The sequence below is a fragment of the Elaeis guineensis genome, chromosome 1 (genome assembly GCF_000442705.2).
Source record: "Elaeis guineensis isolate ETL-2024a chromosome 1, EG11, whole genome shotgun sequence".
Taxonomy (NCBI): Eukaryota; Viridiplantae; Streptophyta; class Magnoliopsida; order Arecales; family Arecaceae; genus Elaeis; species Elaeis guineensis.
In genome coordinates, this window is record NC_025993.2 from 176,913,866 (window position 1) to 176,933,203 (window position 19,338).

The 19,338-nt window shown below is 36.5% G+C and overlaps 1 protein-coding gene across 3 annotated transcripts; it reads left to right on the top strand.

Moving 5' to 3' along the window:
• Positions 1-374: 374 nt before the first annotated feature.
• On the top strand, positions 375-15,593 carry LOC105039809 (syntaxin-132). Of its 3 annotated transcripts, none has more exons than XR_012137367.1 (13): positions 375-739; positions 4,536-4,646; positions 4,772-4,828; positions 5,399-5,447; positions 5,578-5,666; positions 6,453-6,526; positions 6,627-6,669; positions 11,583-11,643; positions 11,771-11,796; positions 11,887-11,964; positions 12,125-12,205; positions 12,950-13,113; positions 15,092-15,157. XR_012137367.1 is itself a non-coding variant. In XM_010916087.4 (13 exons), the coding sequence occupies exons 1-13, from the start codon at positions 722-724 to the stop codon at positions 15,534-15,536; spliced, it is 918 nt and encodes a 305-aa protein (XP_010914389.1). In that variant the 5' UTR covers positions 382-721; the 3' UTR covers positions 15,537-15,593. The 3 variants fall into 3 exon arrangements, 1 of the variants encoding a protein (XP_010914389.1); XR_012137365.1 differs by having other exon boundaries at positions 14,787-15,108; XM_010916087.4 differs by lacking the exon at positions 12,950-13,113 and adding an exon at positions 15,372-15,593 and having other exon boundaries at positions 382-739.
• The last annotated feature ends 3,745 nt before the right edge of the window (positions 15,594-19,338 follow it).

A 19,338-nucleotide genomic window follows, 5' to 3' on the forward strand; every position in this document is an offset into this window, starting at 1 on the left:
AATCCTACCCGGCTTTAAATATTTTGTTTTTCATCTCACAGTCATTATAATCAAACTAAACTCCCCATAAACTACATTAAATGGTTCATTTCTCCTGCAATGTAAGAATGTTCTCTGTCCTAGACCAAATCCTGCCTAAGTTCCTTGTGGACTCGATAATGTTGGGTCCCACAAGTCTTGGTCTTAAACTCCAGCGACAGATGTCTCCTCCGAGCCATTTAAAAAAACAAATTCTTGTTCAACAAGACAAAGTTAAGTCCGTTTCTCTCTCTTCCCCCATTATTTCTTATTCTAGAATCTCTGTTAACTAAAATAAATCTTTCTATTAAGGGAGCATTAGTTTCTCGTTTAGTGGACTTAATCATCATAGGGGAGCGACCCCGTGCTCTGAATTCGTGTCCTCCTTTCTCTGTATTTGCCTCCATGGCGTGCTTCTAATGGTCTGCTGACTGTGCCGTTTGCTGTTTGATGTGGAACAGATGATATGAAGCCTTACAAAACCCCCGACGAAGCCTACCGTCTTTTCCTCCTTGGTTTCCAACCTGGAACCCTAGGCCTGGATTTCGCTCGTCAACTCTTGGACAGTGGAGACCAGGTTGATTACATCGATATCTCGTGGAATTCTCGGTTCCCGCAGCAGGTCTTGCGCTAGTTTTGGAGATTTCGTGCAGAAATTTTGGTATCTCGAGCCCATTTCCTTGATTGAATTGTTTCTTCCAAGATGAACAATCTTCTCACGGTATTCTTCTGCTCTTTCAATCTATATCTCTGCAATTCTTTTGGTTTTCATGTAAAAATATCTTTTTGCCCGTAAAATTATATAAATCCTGGGTTTATGTTGGTAGGGTTTTAATTTTTACTGAAATTTATCTAATTTTTTGAATATTATGTATGTTGAAACTTATGCTTATGTAAATCTTAAAGATGTCGATTGAGTTTCTCTTTCTTGAATTTGATGTTTAAGTTCATGATGGTTGTGTGTGTACAGTGGATGTAAGGAAGCTGATTGCTTGTTTTTATTCATGATCATCAGTTGTTTGTCAAAATTGGATATCTTAAGATGATGTATCAGATTATTGGACAGCAATTTGTGCCGGCTTCATATTACGAGCATCTTAATGGTTAGCAGTATGCCTTGTTGCGTACTTTAAATCCTTTGCTGTGGGGAAGGGCATAAAACTGTTGGCCTACATGCCTCACCATTGATTTGATTTCTTAATGATGCTCCATGGAAATGAATTCTACCATGCACTAACGCTAGATAGCAAGTGAGCAATTCCATTTGTTTAATGATGATTGTTTGCTATGTATTATATTTATCTTCACCTTAACCCCAATGGTGTCCCACAAGCCTTATTTGGTTAATGGAGTTGAATTTGTGTGGGAAGATCAGATTCATGAAAGATTGAGAAGATTTTTTCTGAGGCTGGATCTCAAGTTACAACCAACCCGCTCAAAATTGGTGCTTTATTTCTGGCCAGGGTAGATTTGGACAGGGAGTAGATACTATGGACCCTAGATGGACGGTGAAGTAACAAGGAGTGTCAATTGGTTCATCATGTGTTTATGCTCAGGAAATCATATATATTGATAATACAAGTAATTTAACTATTATTTGGATGAAGCTTCATAAAAATGAATGGCTCGAGTCTCATCTGGATATGTTCACTAAACTTGCTAGGGAAGTATAATGGGTAGTTAGAATATGAATCATGTTTGTAATTACTATTTACAGCAGATTAAAGTGAATATTGATAATCAAGAAGTTTCTCAGTACAGAGCTCCTTTTTAGCACAAGATGTTTTGACGATAGTTACCACCTTCTAAAAGCAAGCCTATAGATATCTTTATATATGAGTGACCATTATCTAGCTCAATAGTTGTATGGCCTCGGTTGAAGTTCTGTCCATCATTGGTGTTGGAAGTTAAGCTTTAGAACAGTGAATTGCAGGTCATGCCATGTATATATATGAGCTATATTCTCATGCTTTAATGCTCAATTACATAGAGGGTCTTGCCCCCATTTTTTGATTGAGTAAAAATTTTGGATAATTATGCTATCTAAATTCATTGAGAGTATTTTAGAATATATCAACATTCTAGAATCTAGAGCAATCTGAAAATACTATATGTAGGGGTATCTTACAATAAATTGATGCCTCATATATAGATTGCTTAAGGTTTAAAAACCTTAGAACTGAGCATGAACATAGGTATAGAAATGTTTTCTTTATTCCTTTGTTTTTAAAGAAAAACACACCCATCTCTTCTTGATCCTTCACCATCAAGCTCCCATGAATGAAAGCATGCTTAGTTCCATCTTATGGCCCTTTTTTTTTTTTTAATACTCAACATTCTATCTGTTCCCAAATTTGTTTCATGATTTTGTCCTGTGCACATCTCCTTCCTCCTTGTCATGGTGCTTGAAATGATGAAGGTTGCACATGTGCATGTTGGGTCAATCTCAATTGATTGATTAACTTCCATGGAGCACAAAAAAAAAAAATGCCCGTTATTTCTATGGTACTGACAACCCAACATGGAAATATGTGGTTTAGTTAAAATCCAAATTACTTAGGGTTAGAATTTTATTTCTTATTTTTTGTCTTAAAAATATAATCATAGAAATCAAGGCCAGAAACATGTTCGTTGCTGTTATTTGTATTTTTATGTTTTAAAAATCATTTCCATTATCTTTAGAAAAAATGAAAGTAAGAAATTCTTGTTTTCTCTTTTTCAAAAATAAGAAACTCGTATCTTTGACCATCACCATGGACACCACCTCCATCGTTGCCACCATTGTTGTTGCTGTCACCATATAAATCATCATCACCATGCCACCACAACCATTGTCGCCACAACTTGCATGGTCTTCGCCACACTTCTACCAAACCATTATCACCGCCACCACCACCCCTACCCACCACCAAACCATCATCACCGCCGCCACCACATTGTCGATACTTTCAACACCATTGCCATCACCACCATCACAGTACAATGTCCTTCATTGTCTCAACCGCCACTATCCCTACCTTGGCTACCATTATCATGTTTATGTTTTTAAAAATAATTGACTATGAAACATGTTTATATTTTAGAAGTTTAGAAATAAATAGAAGCAAAATTTCTATTTTTATATCTCAAAATAAGAAAAATGAAAGCGATAACAAATGACACCTTATTGTTTGATAGATTGTATCTTTTATTGGTTATAATCCAACAAGATCAATGGTGCACCAGTTAAGATCCAGGGTTTTCTAGGGTTTGCCAAGAAGGTGTTGCATCCATGTGCGAAAGTTTGGCTCAAACACCTTATACTATATAGTTCTTGTATGACACTTGTGATGGAATTGCATTAATTAGTACCTGGCAAATGTGATTTCTATTGTTTTGAATGTAGTAGATTCAACCAAGGTATGCTATACTGTACCAAACTAGATGGTTTGGGGCGTACCATATCGTTCTGGTACCGGCAGGGCCGGCCCTGGGGCAGGTCAAACTGGGCGACCGCCCCAAGCCCCAGGCCTAGGCCTTGTATTGATGTTCCAATAGGGTGCAAGGATGGCTTTCTACAATATTATAACAAGAAAAATAATTAAATAGGTTAATGATGGGTTTTATATACTACTTAACGAATATATCTATAAAAAATTATTGCACGTAGATTAATTTTTCAATGATAATTAATATTTAAAGTATGTTAATTTTTAATAGAGAAGGTCCCATTTTTTTCATTTAGCCCTAGGTCTAAAAAATGTCAGGATCGGCCCTGGGTACCGGTACGTGGTATGGGGGCATACCAATACTTGGTATGCCAAACCAGCCCCCTTACCAGGCATGTTGACACAGTTATAGGGTGGCACCGGTATGGGGCCTGATACCAAGATGGCATACATTAGATCCAACTATATTGAACAAAACCCGCACAAATTTCATTTATTCTATTGAGACTTAGTGAGCATACAAAACATGAGAAATAGGCCATTGCAAGCTTTTTAATGTGGAAAACCCTCACACTCTGATGCCTACTCATTCAAGTGGATCTGGGTCAAAAACTACGAGATATTGTTTTCTAATATTGAACCCTTTAATTCATTTTTCCCCTTCTTGTCTTTAGATTTAGATTCTTGTCAATAGCATGCATGACAACAAGTATGCATGATTATGACAGCATCTCCTAACGTTATTTGTACATTCTAAAGAACCTTTTTTTAATATTTATCTTTTATTATTTGCAGAAAAAATTATTTTGATAATGTATACAAAATTAGAACATGATCAGGTATAAGTTTTTTGAATTTTTCATAATGATGTGGCATATGAGTTAGTCCTTCCTATAATTTGTCTTTTATTTGGAAGTTGAGAAAGCAATGACAGATGATGTAGAACTATAGATTTTTCCATGATGGTGTTTATGTGAAGAGGATCTTGCCCTTTTTTGAGAGGAACTTGTTGTTTTTAATCCTGTTCTTTTCTTTGTCTAGCTTGGCCAAAGAAATCTTACCTTTTCTTTTTATTGTTTTGTTTGACAGGACTCCTTTGAGCTCCCTCGAGGTGAAGCTTCAAGAGATGGAGATATTGAATTAGGAACCCAGGTTCCAACAAATTCTGGAGAACTGGAGTTGGAAGGCTTCTTCAAACAGGTAACTATGGCTTACCTTTGCTTACATGAGAGATGACCTCTGTCAATTATTCTTTGGACAAATTATATGTACAGATGTGACTGTATCAGATATTAATAAGTGATGGGATTCTGTATCTCATGTAGGTTCAAGAGATCGAGAAGCAAATTGAGAAGCTATCAAAACTGCTGAAGAAGCTTCAGGTATGGGCTTTCATGTCATTTCCAGTTCAGAGAAGGCCATTGGATTATGTTTTTGTTCATTATAGCTTGAGATTGTATCCATTTTCAGTTGCAAGGCTTCAATTATCTTCCAGTGCACCATGTGAACTTATTCATGATCAGAACTAGATTAAATGTATTCTTTCTCAATATGGAATCACAACATTTGAAAATATTAGTGTAATTAAGGTGGTTGTTTTTGTCTGGCTTGTCTGATCCACCCTGTCTGATCTGTAAAATCATCTGAACACACTGGATTTTAATTTTTGAAGCTTAAATATAGGCCGATTCCAACTCTTTAAATTGAAATTCCAGTTATAATCGCTATACAGATTTATAGATTATATAATTTATAAGAGAAGATGTGTCATGACTCTTGATAAAATCTAGAAATGTGATACTGTTGGTATTTAATTTATCCCTTTTAGAAATTTGAAACTATGGTTTATTTCCTTCTAGAGCTCAGATGGCGAATATCTGTTGACTGTTTCTGTTCGTTAATGATAGCTTCTTTTTCTTTTCCTGCCACTAAGTTTCTGGTTATATATGCAGGATGCTAATGAGGAGTCAAAAGCTGTTACCAAGGCAGCTGCCATGAAAGGTAATGTGGATGGTTCAATATAATCATTAGCTAGCAGAGATCTTTCCAAATGGAGTTTGCATGCTTTTTATGGTTCAATATTATCTTCTATTTAAGAGCCATAATACAATTAGTACATAACTGGTTGCAGCCATCAAGAAGCGCATGGAGCAAGACATTGATGAAGTTGGGAAAATTGCACGCCTAGCAAAATCAAAACTTGAAGAGCTAGACAGAGAGGTGTGAGGCTTCATTTCTGGCCTGTTAAACTGAAAAGCAAAGGCAGTGAAATTTGCAACATGTCTTGTTTCAAAGTTTTCAAATATTTTAATGTAAAAGTCAGCAAATATCTTGGAGAGTAAAACCTCGTTTCTCAAGTTCAATTTATTAGGCACTCTAAAACTTTTTTTTTTTGATTATTTTGGCTGTTTTTATTTTCCTTTTTCCAGAGAGATTTTCATAATTCTGTTTTGACCAATAAATTTTTACCATCTAGAACGTTTATATAAGTTTAATCTTTTCTTTATTGATTTTGTAGCATCCTATCTAATTGGTAAATTTCTCCAAACATTTAAGGAAATTGAAGCTATGAGTTACTATTTATATTTTATTTTTTTATTTGTATTATCTTGCTTCTCTTTTGATTATTATTTTTCTTGATCTCTTTCTAGTGAAGATATTTGTTATTTTCTATATTGCACTGCAAAATATTACCATTTTTGACAATTTTTCTTGCATGGATTCTTTTGGATCATTTTCAACTTACAATTGATGCTGCTTCTATTCTTCACCATGTGTTAACTAAGTGCACATTAGCTCTGGTAGAAGTTCTGAAGCTACCACATGATTTGTTGTTGAAGAAGAAAGGGTTATTTGGTTTAATTAATTTGAAATATTTAGGGAAATCATTTTTTTGTCACTTGGGACACTTTTTTCCGCTTCTTTTCATTTATGTCGGAGCTATGAGAGTTTGACTCTATGTGAACCTTGAATCTCACTAACATTGGACTTTGTTTCTAACTTCAGAATTTAGCCAGCAGACAGAAGCCTGGATGTGGAAAGGGTTCAGGCGTAGATCGCTCTAGAACTGCAACTACCATGTGACTTTTCATGCCAAAATACATGTTCATTTTCTTTAATATGTTTTGTTAAAAGTAATTTTATGGTTACATTTGTCTCATTTACTGACTTTGAATGCAGTGCAGTGAAAAAGAAGTTGAAAGAAAGGATGTCTGACTTTCAGGTATTGCATTTGTTTTCAATAATTCATAACAAAGCAATCATTTTCTGATGTAACTTGTTTATCTCAATTTTTTGATTCAACTTTTTAATGACCCTATAATAAAGTTACATGGAAAATGTTGTTGTAACAGAAGAGAATATTTGAAATAAAAAAAAAAGAAATTGCTTTTTTCTTTTTCTTCTTATTTATTTCATGAGATAATTTTCTTATTATTGTAGCATAATATTTTTAACTATGTTGCAGAAATTAGTCGAATCACACCATTTTGCTCACAAGGAATTTGGAACTTATAAAAATGATCAGCACGCAGGATCAAAATACTGATATTGACACTGGAAGATGGCTATAAGTGTTCTGAAAAGAGAAAGGAACTGAATTCTTTTGCCAATTTATGAGGACATTCTACTTTTCATTTTTGACTAGATTGTTTACACTGGCTCACCATCAACTGTTGTGATAAATTCTTGTCGAAAGCAGGATGATGCAAGACAAAACCCTAAGCAAAACTTCTTCCACAGAATTGCTCTTCTTGATTTGTTTCCAGAAACATATAAAAGACTTTATTTAGAAGTTGAAAAGAACAAAAGAAATCCACACTACAAAAAATCTCTTCTATTAGCTCCCCAGGGAATAACCTGTCCTGCTCACAACCACCCACCTTTCAGCATTATCAGCAAATTTGGGTTGAAAATATTCCTAAACTTGACTCCACAATAAACTCCAAACCAAACAACAGTGCTTTGTCATGATTCCCATAGTTGTCCCGCTTGAGAATCTTTACACTCTGTGTCCTTTTTCATGTTCCTACTGAAAGCTATTCACTTTTGCTTGAGCATTTCTTTTCTTCTTCTTTTTTTGAAAAAAAAAAAAAATCTTACAGTCTGAAAGTGCTGCAAGTGTCTTGCCCTTTATTCACCCTGAGCAAGGTACCATAAGGGTTATCGTGCCCTCCATCCAGTCTTGATTAGAAGAGAGGTGATTAGGAAAATGACCTCCTTTATATTTATAGAAAATCAGTAGTAGGAGCAAAGAAGGTCAGAGTGTTATATTTCTTTCCATCTCCTCCTTGATGGTCTTAAGCATCATAAGAGTCATTAGGACCTCTAGACAATCGTGAGTGAAAGAAAGACAGTGGGGAATTTCCTCTTATCCCTATGTCTCAAACGATCATCAATAAGAGCATAGGAGGTTAGGTGCTATGATGTTTGTGGAACTTCCATTGTGTCTTCTGCTCTATGAAAAGACTTTAATCGCACCTGTTTCCCTTCCCATCACTCATAAAACAGACAAACATGGGACAGATATGCCTATCATATTGTGCCACATCACACTACTTCATCTCCAGGAAGGAGTAACAAATGGCTTAGTTCTAATGATGGCATGTTACAATAAATATAAAAAAGAACAATTTAGTTCTTTTTCAACATATAAAAACAATACAGATGAGTTGTCGCTTGGAAGCACATATGATAGGAGGTCATTTGAGGATTCAACTAAGAATAAATCACTGTTGCAAGTAAATGGAGTTTAAAGGGTGGTGACATGCCTTAATCGTAATCCATTTGAAATTTGAACAATTTAACAATGCATTATGCTTTGTAACGTCCATTTTTCTCATGCATTTGCATGGAAATGAAGAATTGCATAGATCTCTTTTTGAATTTCCTAACGAAATGAGATCATTGATCCATCTTGTCTTTTCTTTTAACCGTTCATATCCCTCCCAAAAACAGGTCCACTTATTGTCCAATTCTACTAGGTTGATACTCGACTAAGATGTAGGCTTTGCATAATTCTTTTACTACCCATTCAATAAAGTTTTGTTTATTTGCATTAAAACTCCACTGCAACATGTTTATAGGATCAGTTTACAGTTTAGAGGAACCTCTGACCCAACACTTGGTGTGCTCAAAATCACAAACAATGCAATGAAATAATGCTTCAACAGTGAAAGGGTAACATGGAACACATTCACCAAATTTATTCTTGTTTGAATATTAGTTTGTCTGCAACCACCAAACAAGTGCATAAAATCTGTTCCATTTAAAAATGTTTCCATCAAATTTTAACAATAAAGATGCTCTGAAGTTATTCAAGACGCATTATTTACAGAAGGATCCAGATCTACTTCTAATCTTGATGACCCAATTGACAAGTGTAAGTCTTCTCTCGCTTTTCAATCATGAGAAACCCTATAAGGATTCCTTCACACAAGTTAAGAGGAAAGCATAGTTGTTACCAGCAATTGCAGGTGCCCAGGCTACAAATAGACCTCTTAATGCCGAGGCGAGATTGCGTGGACCATCATTCATGTATACATTCTTTTATGTAAAGATTCATATATACATGCATATGTAAATGTATCTGCATCTACATTATATATACATATATGTATGAGTGTATACTATATACAAATGCATATGTGCAAATATAATATTAGTTTGTAGATATAAATGAAGTATAAGTTAAAAAATGCATAAGTAACCACAAAAATTAGTTAACTTAGATTTAAGTGTTAAACAAGTAACCACAAAAAGATTGTTCATTCGACTGTCTCAGCTTTAACTCAATCTGTAGCAAGACAAATGACTAAGGGAGCTTGACAAGCTCCACCGACTAAGCTAAAACAACAACAACATATATTATTACTTCAATAACATTTATCATAAATTTAATAAAAGTTTAGTAAGTTATAATATATCTTGAAAGAGAATTCTTTATGTTCATAATGTATACCATAAGGTATGTTAAAAATTTAGCTTATTGAAGTAGTTTAAAATTTTAATTGTGAAAATAAAGTACTTGAATCGAAGAATGATTGAGTGAATTTGTACCAAGTTCATTGCTTGGGCAATTGCCTAGATGTCTAGGTGACTGCCAAGGCTATGGACTAGTCTATCGCCCAGAGCCTGCTAGGGTATTTGACAAGGTTTGCCATACCGTGCCGAACCGGTCGGTACACCCCATCTCATACCGGACTGGCGGGGAACCGGCACGATTCGGTCGGTAAAATCGGTACACCGGCGATACTGAAGAAAAAAGAACGAAAAGTGAGAAAGAGAGAGAGAGGAGAGGGGAGGGGAGGGAGGTGGGAGCCGCCGGAGGCCAGTTGTGGCCGTCGGAGGGCTTCCAAGCCCCGTATCGCCCGATAGGGCTTTCAAGAGAGCAAAAAAGAGAGAGAGCGCTTGGAGGGGGGGCGGGAAAACTACCGGACGGACGGTGCATCCATTGCGAGTCTCCCGGTGGCTGGCGAGCTGACGCCAACGGCCTGAGGGCGGTCGAGCGGGTGGAGCCCCTCCACGGCTCCGCCTCCTTTTTCGAAACAAACGACGTCTGTTTCGATTTTTTTTTTTTAAAACTTATGAAGTCGGCAACTGGGTTGCCGACTTAAGAATTTTTAAAAAAAAAAATAAAAATCGTGAAGCCGGCAAATCGTTTGCCGACTTCACTTAAAATCATGTTTTTTTAAAAAATTTACAAAACAGGGATGATGCCCCTGTTTCACGCCTGCGGCGCCGCGTGCGTGGACTGCGCCCTCCGACGGCCACGACGGCCAGTCGGAGGCCGTCCGGCAGCCCCGCCGGCTCCTTCCCCTCCCTCTTTTTTTTTTCTTCCTCTTTCTCTCTCTATTTCTTTCTATTTCTCTCTTTTTTTCTTCTAGTTCGGGTCCTCAGTTCGGTACGGTATGAAACCATACCGAACCATACCGCCGGCCGGCCGAAACGGCCGGCGATACCGGTTCAGCATACCTTGGTATTTGACATCTATGGAGGATATACATCTTCTCTAGGTTTACAGGAATTGTGCTAGCTATACCATTTGAAGTCATTTTTTGTGGTGTGGAATCTCTTTGATGCTATACTTGCTGTTTGATTCCATACAACACTACTGAGGGCTACTTATTCTATTTCTTGCTGTTAGTCTTCTGAGCATGTCATCTGTGGCTTTGGTGCAATGCCATATTAGTCTATCTTTTGCAATCCAATCAGATGGAATTTCTCCTATTGGCCTAAATATTCTCCATAGAGTGTCGCATCCCCTTTCTAGGTGATTCCTTCTTCAAAATATTTCTTTTCTCTGAAACTAGGGTTCCCCGCTACCAGACCCCAAACTGCACCCACTCCTGGTAATCAAGGGATTTACTCTTCTTTCTTGAGCTCTTTCTATCCATAAATTACAAGCTGCATCTGGTACAACTATGTGGATGCATAAATGAGCACTTACATGTATAAGTGTGTGCATGTACGTGTGATGGCAGGTGCTTAGGTATGTGGGAGCAGCATATAGAATTTTAAGGTTTTGTTGTTGATTGAAACATGCTAGTAACTCTTGCAATGCTTGGTTTTTAGTCACCTTGATTGGGAGAAACTAGGCTCTCTAGTGATCCTTTTTGGACTGATTTTCTTTCAAATGTGGTTGTTGCAACATTTGTTGATAGTATGTACTTCCAATATAACCAAGGCAAAAATTCTGAATAGTTTGTTCAGCAGTTATCAAAAAACTGTATTTGGAACATGGCCTAAGCTCTAGAGATGAAACTAAATTAAAGAAACAGTGCAAATGAGGAAACAGTGAACACAAATTCAAGCTTTTTAGGGTGTTTCAATCAGAGGTATTTTTTAGCAAAAATTAGTCAACTGAAATTGATCCATTTCAACTGGAACCCAGAAAATAAGGACAGTTTACAGTCTCTCCTGTTGAAACCAGTTTGTTGAAGCCAAAAAGTTTTGTTCTGGTTGGACCGTCAGAGGCTTACAATTTGTTTCCTAACTTGAGTGATAAAAGAACATGGAGAAAGTTATCATCCTGATTTCAAGCACACAAGATGATAAAATTCTTAAAATTACCAGGAAATTTTTTATTCAAATTACTAGATTATATTCTCATTTCTTATTTACAAATATTCTATGCAGGCTCTGAGAGAAACAATTCAGCAGGAATATCGGGAGGTTGTTGAGAGAAGGGTTTTTACAGGTTTTTCATAGTTGTATCAAAAATCAAAATATACATAGCATTTATGTATTTTCTTCTGAGTCTTTTTCACATCTACCATATTCACTGTCTGCTTCTCTTTTTCTATCTGGACTTCCTGCGAGAACAGTAACAGGCAATCATGCTGATGAAGAGGTGAGGTAATTCTTTATAAAAGACAAATTTCAGGTAGCACTACCACTAGTTTTATATTTATGCTACTGGATTGTTGCTTGGACTTAACAGACAATTGACCGATTGATAGAGACTGGAAACAGTGAGCAAATTTTTCAGAGAGCAATTCAGGAGCAAGGACGTGGCCAGGTTTCCATATACATGAGCATACAAGTTCTTGAGTCAATGTTGCATCATAATTACTTGCTAAACGTTCATATACGTTTAGTTGTAGACTGCATCCCTCATGAACCTTGATATGTGACTGTAGACAGGCTGGACTGCGATTGTATTTTCCTTTTGGTTGCAGGTACTGGACACCGTTGCAGAAATCCAGGAGCGGCATGATGCTGTTAAAGAGATAGAGAGGAAACTTCTTGATTTACAGCAGGTATTTCGATTTCAAAAAAATGCAAAAGAGCTCATTTACAACCAAATCAAGGTTCACGGATTCGATACTAGAATTTGTGCCGGTTGTAGGCCGGTACGATACTGTACTACACCGTACTGTACCATACTGATAATAAAAAAAATTTAAAAAAAATTTCATCCACTGGCACTAAAAAAAAAAGAAACTGGGCCAAACCGGACTAAACCGCGCGGTATCGGACGGTTTAGGTCGATACCATACCGAAACGACTAATTCAATCTGGTTCCGCCTATTTTTCGAAAATTCAGCTATACAGCTTGAACCAGACCGGCTCCCCACCGGTATAGTTCGGTACAGGATGTACCGGCTGGTTCGGGCCGGTATAGAATACCATGAACCAGATAATTTTATATGTCCTACTTTGGGATCCAATTTGGTTATTTCCTAGTGAGCTGATCAGCTCATCAGTTCATTGTGTCAACTGACCTAACTAAGATCCCTACCAATTACAAAAAATTTAGAGTTGAATCCTGACTATTTCAGTAACTGTGCTGCAGCATAAACTTCTTAAACTCTGAAACTTGATACCCCTGATTGTGATATTAAATAATGAAATCAAAGCTTCTGCCCAATTTCATGGACAGCAAAACAAATAGATAACCAGACATCTCCAAGTGTTTTTTTTTCCTTCTTTTTTTCCTAATTACAAAATCTGATAGGTGCATGGACTTAATTGTTTGTCCTGCTTTCTTCCCCTGTTACCAGAATCGAAAATATGCGAAGGATGAAAACCACAAGAAGCTGAAGTTTTATTCATTTTGACTGAATGATGACTAAAGACCTCAGGGGATTCCAAGTCTGGCTTGTTCATTTTATTCTCTTGCTTGGAAGTTTACATCATTATGGCTTGATCAAACGCTATGATAGAGGTTCACCGCTCCGTAACCAAAGTTTTTCCATTTCTATCCAGAAGTTTGGCTGTGTCATGCTAACACTGCACTACTTACTAGTTTACATCATTGTCAAGTGTTCCGTTTAACTTGATGCCATTTATCATCATTGTGCACATTGTTCCTGGAGGCAAATCTATTACTGCTGTTCAAGGTGTTCTGAAACATTATTCAACATGCGGAGTGCTATCATCTTTTTCTATTCTCCTCATTAGAATCTAATACCTATATTCTTGCTTAATGAGTAGGTGATTTTTCTTGGTCACAATAATGCTGAATTCTGTCTCTTCCTCGTACCTTTATATACTCGAAAAGTAGAAGATTCTCTAAGGATGCTAAAGTGAATTATCATATACATTTTGTTTGAAATTAGTGATATTCATTGCCTTCTACTTAGCTAAGCATCTAGCTGGATGCTCCAGCCTTTGTATCACAAATAATCCATATGCATGAGTGGGTGAGGCTGCCACTTCAATGAGATGCTCTGTTATTGTCATAGTTTTCACATTTCTTTGCAAAGACCCATTTTACTGAAGCATTTCAGCATCCATTAGAGGCAAACGCTTGGGCTCTAGCGGCATTCCATCAGTATGAAGAAAAGAGTATGGAAATAGAGAAATGGATGGCTAGCAGTCTTGACATTTGATGAATGGATTACATATAAATGTTCAGTGGATCACGTGAACTGTGGACTATTTTTTTTTTTTTAAAGGTTATATAAAAGATGTTATATATTGCTGTAAATAATATCAGGCTTTATTGCTGCCAATATGCTGCAAATAGTATCTTCATTAGAGGATGGAGAACAAATTGGAAAATTGGGAAAATTACTTGTTGGGAGAATACTGAAACATCATGTAGATTGATAAGTAGTGGAATATTGTGCACTGATATATAAATAAATGACAGGCATAGGTGACAAGCTAGTAACAGTAATAAGTTTCACATTTGGAGGATTTATGTAGATGAATGGTTCTTTTGAAGTGGTTCAATGTTCAAAAGCTCAACAAAATCGTGACCAGTAACGTGATTTTTTGTACACATCAGGGACCAAAACCATCTTTAGTCTGTTTCTAGATTTTTCTCTTTAATGTCTAAAGGCTAATGAAAACGAGGTCTAAAGACCTGGTTTTGTTTTCAGTTTTGGCCAGACCATATCAGTTTCATCAGTGGCAATCTTGGTAATTTCTGCTCTTGGTGAAAATCATAAAGAAATTTAAAAAATGTCAATTGAAATGTGGATAAAAAAATTAAAAAATGATTTGAGAAAATAAATTATACTTTATTTCAAGTATAATATAAGATTTTTGGATTTTTTTTTCTTGATCTCACGGTGAAGTAATTAAAATAAAAAAATTAAAAAAAAAACTATTCTTTAAAATTTAAGGTCTTCAGTATAATATATTATTTGCTGTTTGATTACAATAATGTTAATAGTAATACTTTATATCTCTTTGGAATCTAACTTGCAATGTTTTCAGCTTATCTCAAACTCACATATTTTTAGTTTAATTTAGAGAAATGGCTTCCCAACATATATATTTTTTTTTAAATGGCAAAAAAAAGGTACAAATTATTGCTAGCATAACCCCACACAACCCTAGTTCTGGATCAATTCTGGCCAAAACTGAAACTTTCAGTTTTGGTTTCAGAGTATTCAGTATTGGATGAAGTGAGAAATCATGGATGAGGAGTCCGTTAGTGATGATATTTAACTGAAGAGTGGATGGAAGACAAATCAGCTATAGTTTTGAAGGACATTGTATGCTGATATATCTGTGTGATCTGTGAGTTCCATCGCCTCATCATGCTTGGAAAGGGAAAATCTGAAGGGAGGTGAAGTTCTCCAAGGATTCATCCATCAAATCTACGCCTTTTTTCTTTATTCTTTCTGATGCTGTTTTCCTTGCTTTCTCTTGCCACATTGAAGTCATCTAAGTCCAATTTTTTTATGTAGATTTTCCTCGACATGGCAGTACTGGTTGAGGCACAAGGTGACATGCTGGATAACATTGAATCCCAGGTATGATGCCATCTTCTTGATGAGTGCTGGATATCTATGGGTATCATTTGTCTCATAATTGAAATGGAGTCATTTGTCGCATTCCTGGTGCACCATACGTGTTTTTGTTCATGGTATAATTAGGGACTGGTATGATTGACATAAATAGTAAAAAGAGGAAGCTTCTCTCTGTGTTTTATTATTGCAGCATGTTTTTTTCTTTTCTTTTCTGCAGGTTTCAAGTGCTGTTGACCATGTTCAATCTGGAACAACTGCTCTACAGAGAGCAAAGAAGCTGCAGAAAAACTCCCGCAAATGGATGTGCATAGCTATATTAATACTTCTCATAATTGTCGTCATTATAGTTGTAACTGTGATTAAACCATGGTCAAAAAACTAGTAGTGTTTCAGGATTGGACATGTTGAATTACGAAGACTTGTAGATTGTTTTGTTTTATATTTCTTGTGTGCATGTATATATTCTCTTGAATATATGTTCTACTGCGAGTTTAGAACCCATTCATATTCCAGTGGTTCAGCATCAAGGCATCCGGTGCCTTGAGGAAATGAGCATGGAGTGGGAAAAAGATTCATGTGCAAATTATGAGTAGGATTCACTTCCATTTTATGTTTGGTTTTTGCTGACTGAAAAATCTATTTTTGTTCCTTAATTTAGCCGGGTATTTTATGTTTGATCCCTGGCCCATGCATAACCGTGTATTTTCAGATATAATCGTGTATAAATACAGGTTTAGTACTTCAACTTTCTGCAAGGGGCTAAACATGAAATGGCAACTATGTAAGGATTAAACCATCAATTGGCACTCTACGTTAAAGAAGACCTTAAAAGAAATTATGGTTAGGTGGCTGGCATCCAAAACTTTTTCATATGGGGACTGCCTTGCCTGGCCCGGGAAGAAGCCCTTCACCCTTAAACAGGTGTTACCTCTCATTTTAATCAAGGTTGTTTTTGAGAGTTGTTGATTGTTTAAGCATTTTTTGAATTAATATATGCTTTGGTCGACTGGTCCATACATCCTACTCATTGTCTTAGGTCTTAATCAAGTTTTGTCCTAAACAAGTTTGCTTGCATGCTCCCACTTCACATGGCTAATGGAAGCAAGTAATTGTGACCAAGGTAGTGAATTTACTCATCTTATTAACTAATGCCTGCGTCTAAGTTCTACCCAACAGCAAGCCGCCGCCATGTCTTAACCTGCATGAAGGGAGCTGGGCCACATATTGATGACATTATTTACACAGATGATGAACTTTTTTAACTACTAAAGTGTTGCAAATCCTGATGCTTTATCATATATATATATAAAGGACTCTGGATGACCAACCGTCCATTGGATGTTATCTTATAAGATTGCATGTGAAATGGAATCATGCATGAAAGGAGGTGGGGGGAGTGAGGAGAAAAAAACTTGAAATTAATAAACAGATGCTTCCTCGCATGTTGAGCATACCTCTTCTCCAGCTTGAGATGACTGTTTTTGAAACAAAATTATATATTCTCTTTTGCATTTTTACTCTGAAATTAAAGATCAATCCTTTTTTCCACTAAAACATGTTTACCTTAGTTCAGTTTGCATGGGATTGGTTCTCTAGATCAATTCATGAGCCATTAAATATCTGGTTAATTTTAAACTTTGGTATTAACCCCCTTATCATATTCCTAGCAAAGACAATTTTAATCTAAAACAATGACCTGCCATTAAACATAAAAAGTCAATTTCCAAGAAGGGAAAATTTACTTTGTTACCCAAAAGAAGAAAGGGAACTTATTGGTCACAATTTTTCAAAGTCTACGATCCACCAAGCATTGAGAAAGCTTTCATAGATCTTCACAAGACTAAAAAAGAGGGCAAGATTTTCAAGGAATTACATCCATGTAGGATATAACTTTGTTAGTGCAAGGACCAAATAAGAAGTCCCAAAGAAAACAAAAAAGAGCTGAAGAGGGGAAGCAATCAGAGGTAAATCATCAGCAAAGCCAAATCAACAATATCCCCATGAAGGATATTACAAAAATATACTGGTAGTTTTCTTCTTTGATGCTTAGATGAAAGCTCATTTGGGAACACAAACAAGAAAACAAAATAAATGAGCCTTCATCAACTATATGCATGATTAAACTTTCCCTAGAAACTCAGCTGCAATCCACCACAATATAGTCTCTCACTCCCAACTTAAAACAAAGTGAAACATAAAGCATGCGAGCTCCCACCAGAGAAACACCCCTCCATTCAAAGAAGTGATAGAAATGAAGGGGGAAAAAAAAAAAATCAAGTATTGAGCTAAACTAATTCAGTATCTAACAGCACTCCAGATGCCAGTAAAAAGGAAAATATCTAAGGATAGCCAGAAGCCAAACAAGTCTCCCAGAATAGCCGGTCCTCTTCAGCAGAATCCACCACCTCTTCCTCCTCTAATTCCCTCACTTCCCCCGGTAACCATGTCATCACTCCTTCGTGCTCCATGTTAGCATCATCATCATCATCATCATCATCAATAACAACATCGACACCATCATCAGCATCATCATCATCATCATCATTGTTGGAGTTGTTGGGGTCGGTGTGGATGTTGTCATGTGGGTCATGGCTGCATGACTCGGTGTCATCTTCATCGGCTGCTGCGTCTTCCTCCACGGTTAGGATGGCATGGCCGGTGAGGGGATCCATGTCGGCCTCTGAGTCGCCGCTGGCTTCCATTGCTGGTTTTCAGAAATAAATGGCTCAGTTCTTGATGGATGGAGGACATCTGATATGCTTTCAAGGGGCAGAGAAGGCCATGGTTGATGTGATGTGATGGGAAGAGTAACCCAGAAGACTGGAGAAGTCTACTAATATTAATGCCTTCTACTTGCCTACATGCATGTGCTGAGTATGATGTGATCACTTGGATAACATGTAGTTGTTGTTAGAAACATGTGTTATTATTGATATCTTAAAGAAAAGCATGCAAAGGGTTATCTAGTTCAGATATCAAAACAATAATAACAATAATACCTCATAATTTAAATCATGGGGAGGGGAGAGGAATTCAGTGGGCTACAACTCAGTTTGCTCTCTCCATTATTCTACCAAACAAGATTTTATATAAGCAAATATGGTGGAGGGTCGTGAATCCGGTTAAACTTGCTTGTCTAACAATTGCAATTCCTCATCTGAGCTTGATTTGTCTCGAGTTTGAACAATTCCGATAGATTTATTGGTTAAAATCAAGTCTAATTTCAAGCCAAGAGAAAAATAATGAGTCCATTTCGATTTAGGTGAAGCCAAAATCAATTCGAGCTTGCATCAGGCTCAATTTGAGCTTAAATCAAACTTGACTCAAGCTTGGTTCGTGCTCTATCTTTCTTTCCATCCTTTCTTAAATTAAAAGTGAAGAGAGAGAGAGAGAGAGAGAGAGAAAGAGAGACGGAGGAGATCCAATTACACTATAATAATGCATCTAAGAAGCAAGAATTGAACCTAGAACCCCTAGCTGCCAAGCAAAGGGGTGCTGGCAAGCCCCAATTACAACTAAAGATGGAATTCGATTATTTAACTCGATCTAATGGTCGATCATATGCTAACTTAAATATAACAGATATAAAGTTTATTTCAAGTCTCATAAAGCCAATTCTGATTAAATTGGGTTCATTTCGATTCAACTTGAAATGGATTTCAAGCTTGTGTTAGAACTCATGTTTGGTTGAATTACATTAGAATGAAACTCAATTTACACAATGTAAACCAAGTTGAGCTGCTCAAATCAGTTCTTTCCTATCATAGAGAGAGCTGAATCTAAGCCCTTATTTGTTTAAAGGAAAAAAGGTAAAAAAATTAATTGTCTTGCATAGACAGTACAAAGAATATTTAGTTCACCTAGAGCAAAAAAGAATGATCAATGAAAACATTATTTACAGGGGATTGGGGTCCTTATCCTAACAAAGATATAGTTCCCGACCAACATGAACTTTTAAAGCTCACCTTCCTGAAAAGAGCACTGTAGCTTCAGAAAGAAACTCACAAAAGGTTGCATACTTGAACTGTAATTTCCTGTTGCTTGGATTTCCATTAGCACCTTTTGAAAGCTACACATGAGCTGGGTTGCCTTTTTTTTCCTCCGAGATTTGCTTTGTTACTAAAGCATGAAACATGCTTCAGTGACACAAATCTTGTACCAAAAAAGTTTCAAAGAACTCATAC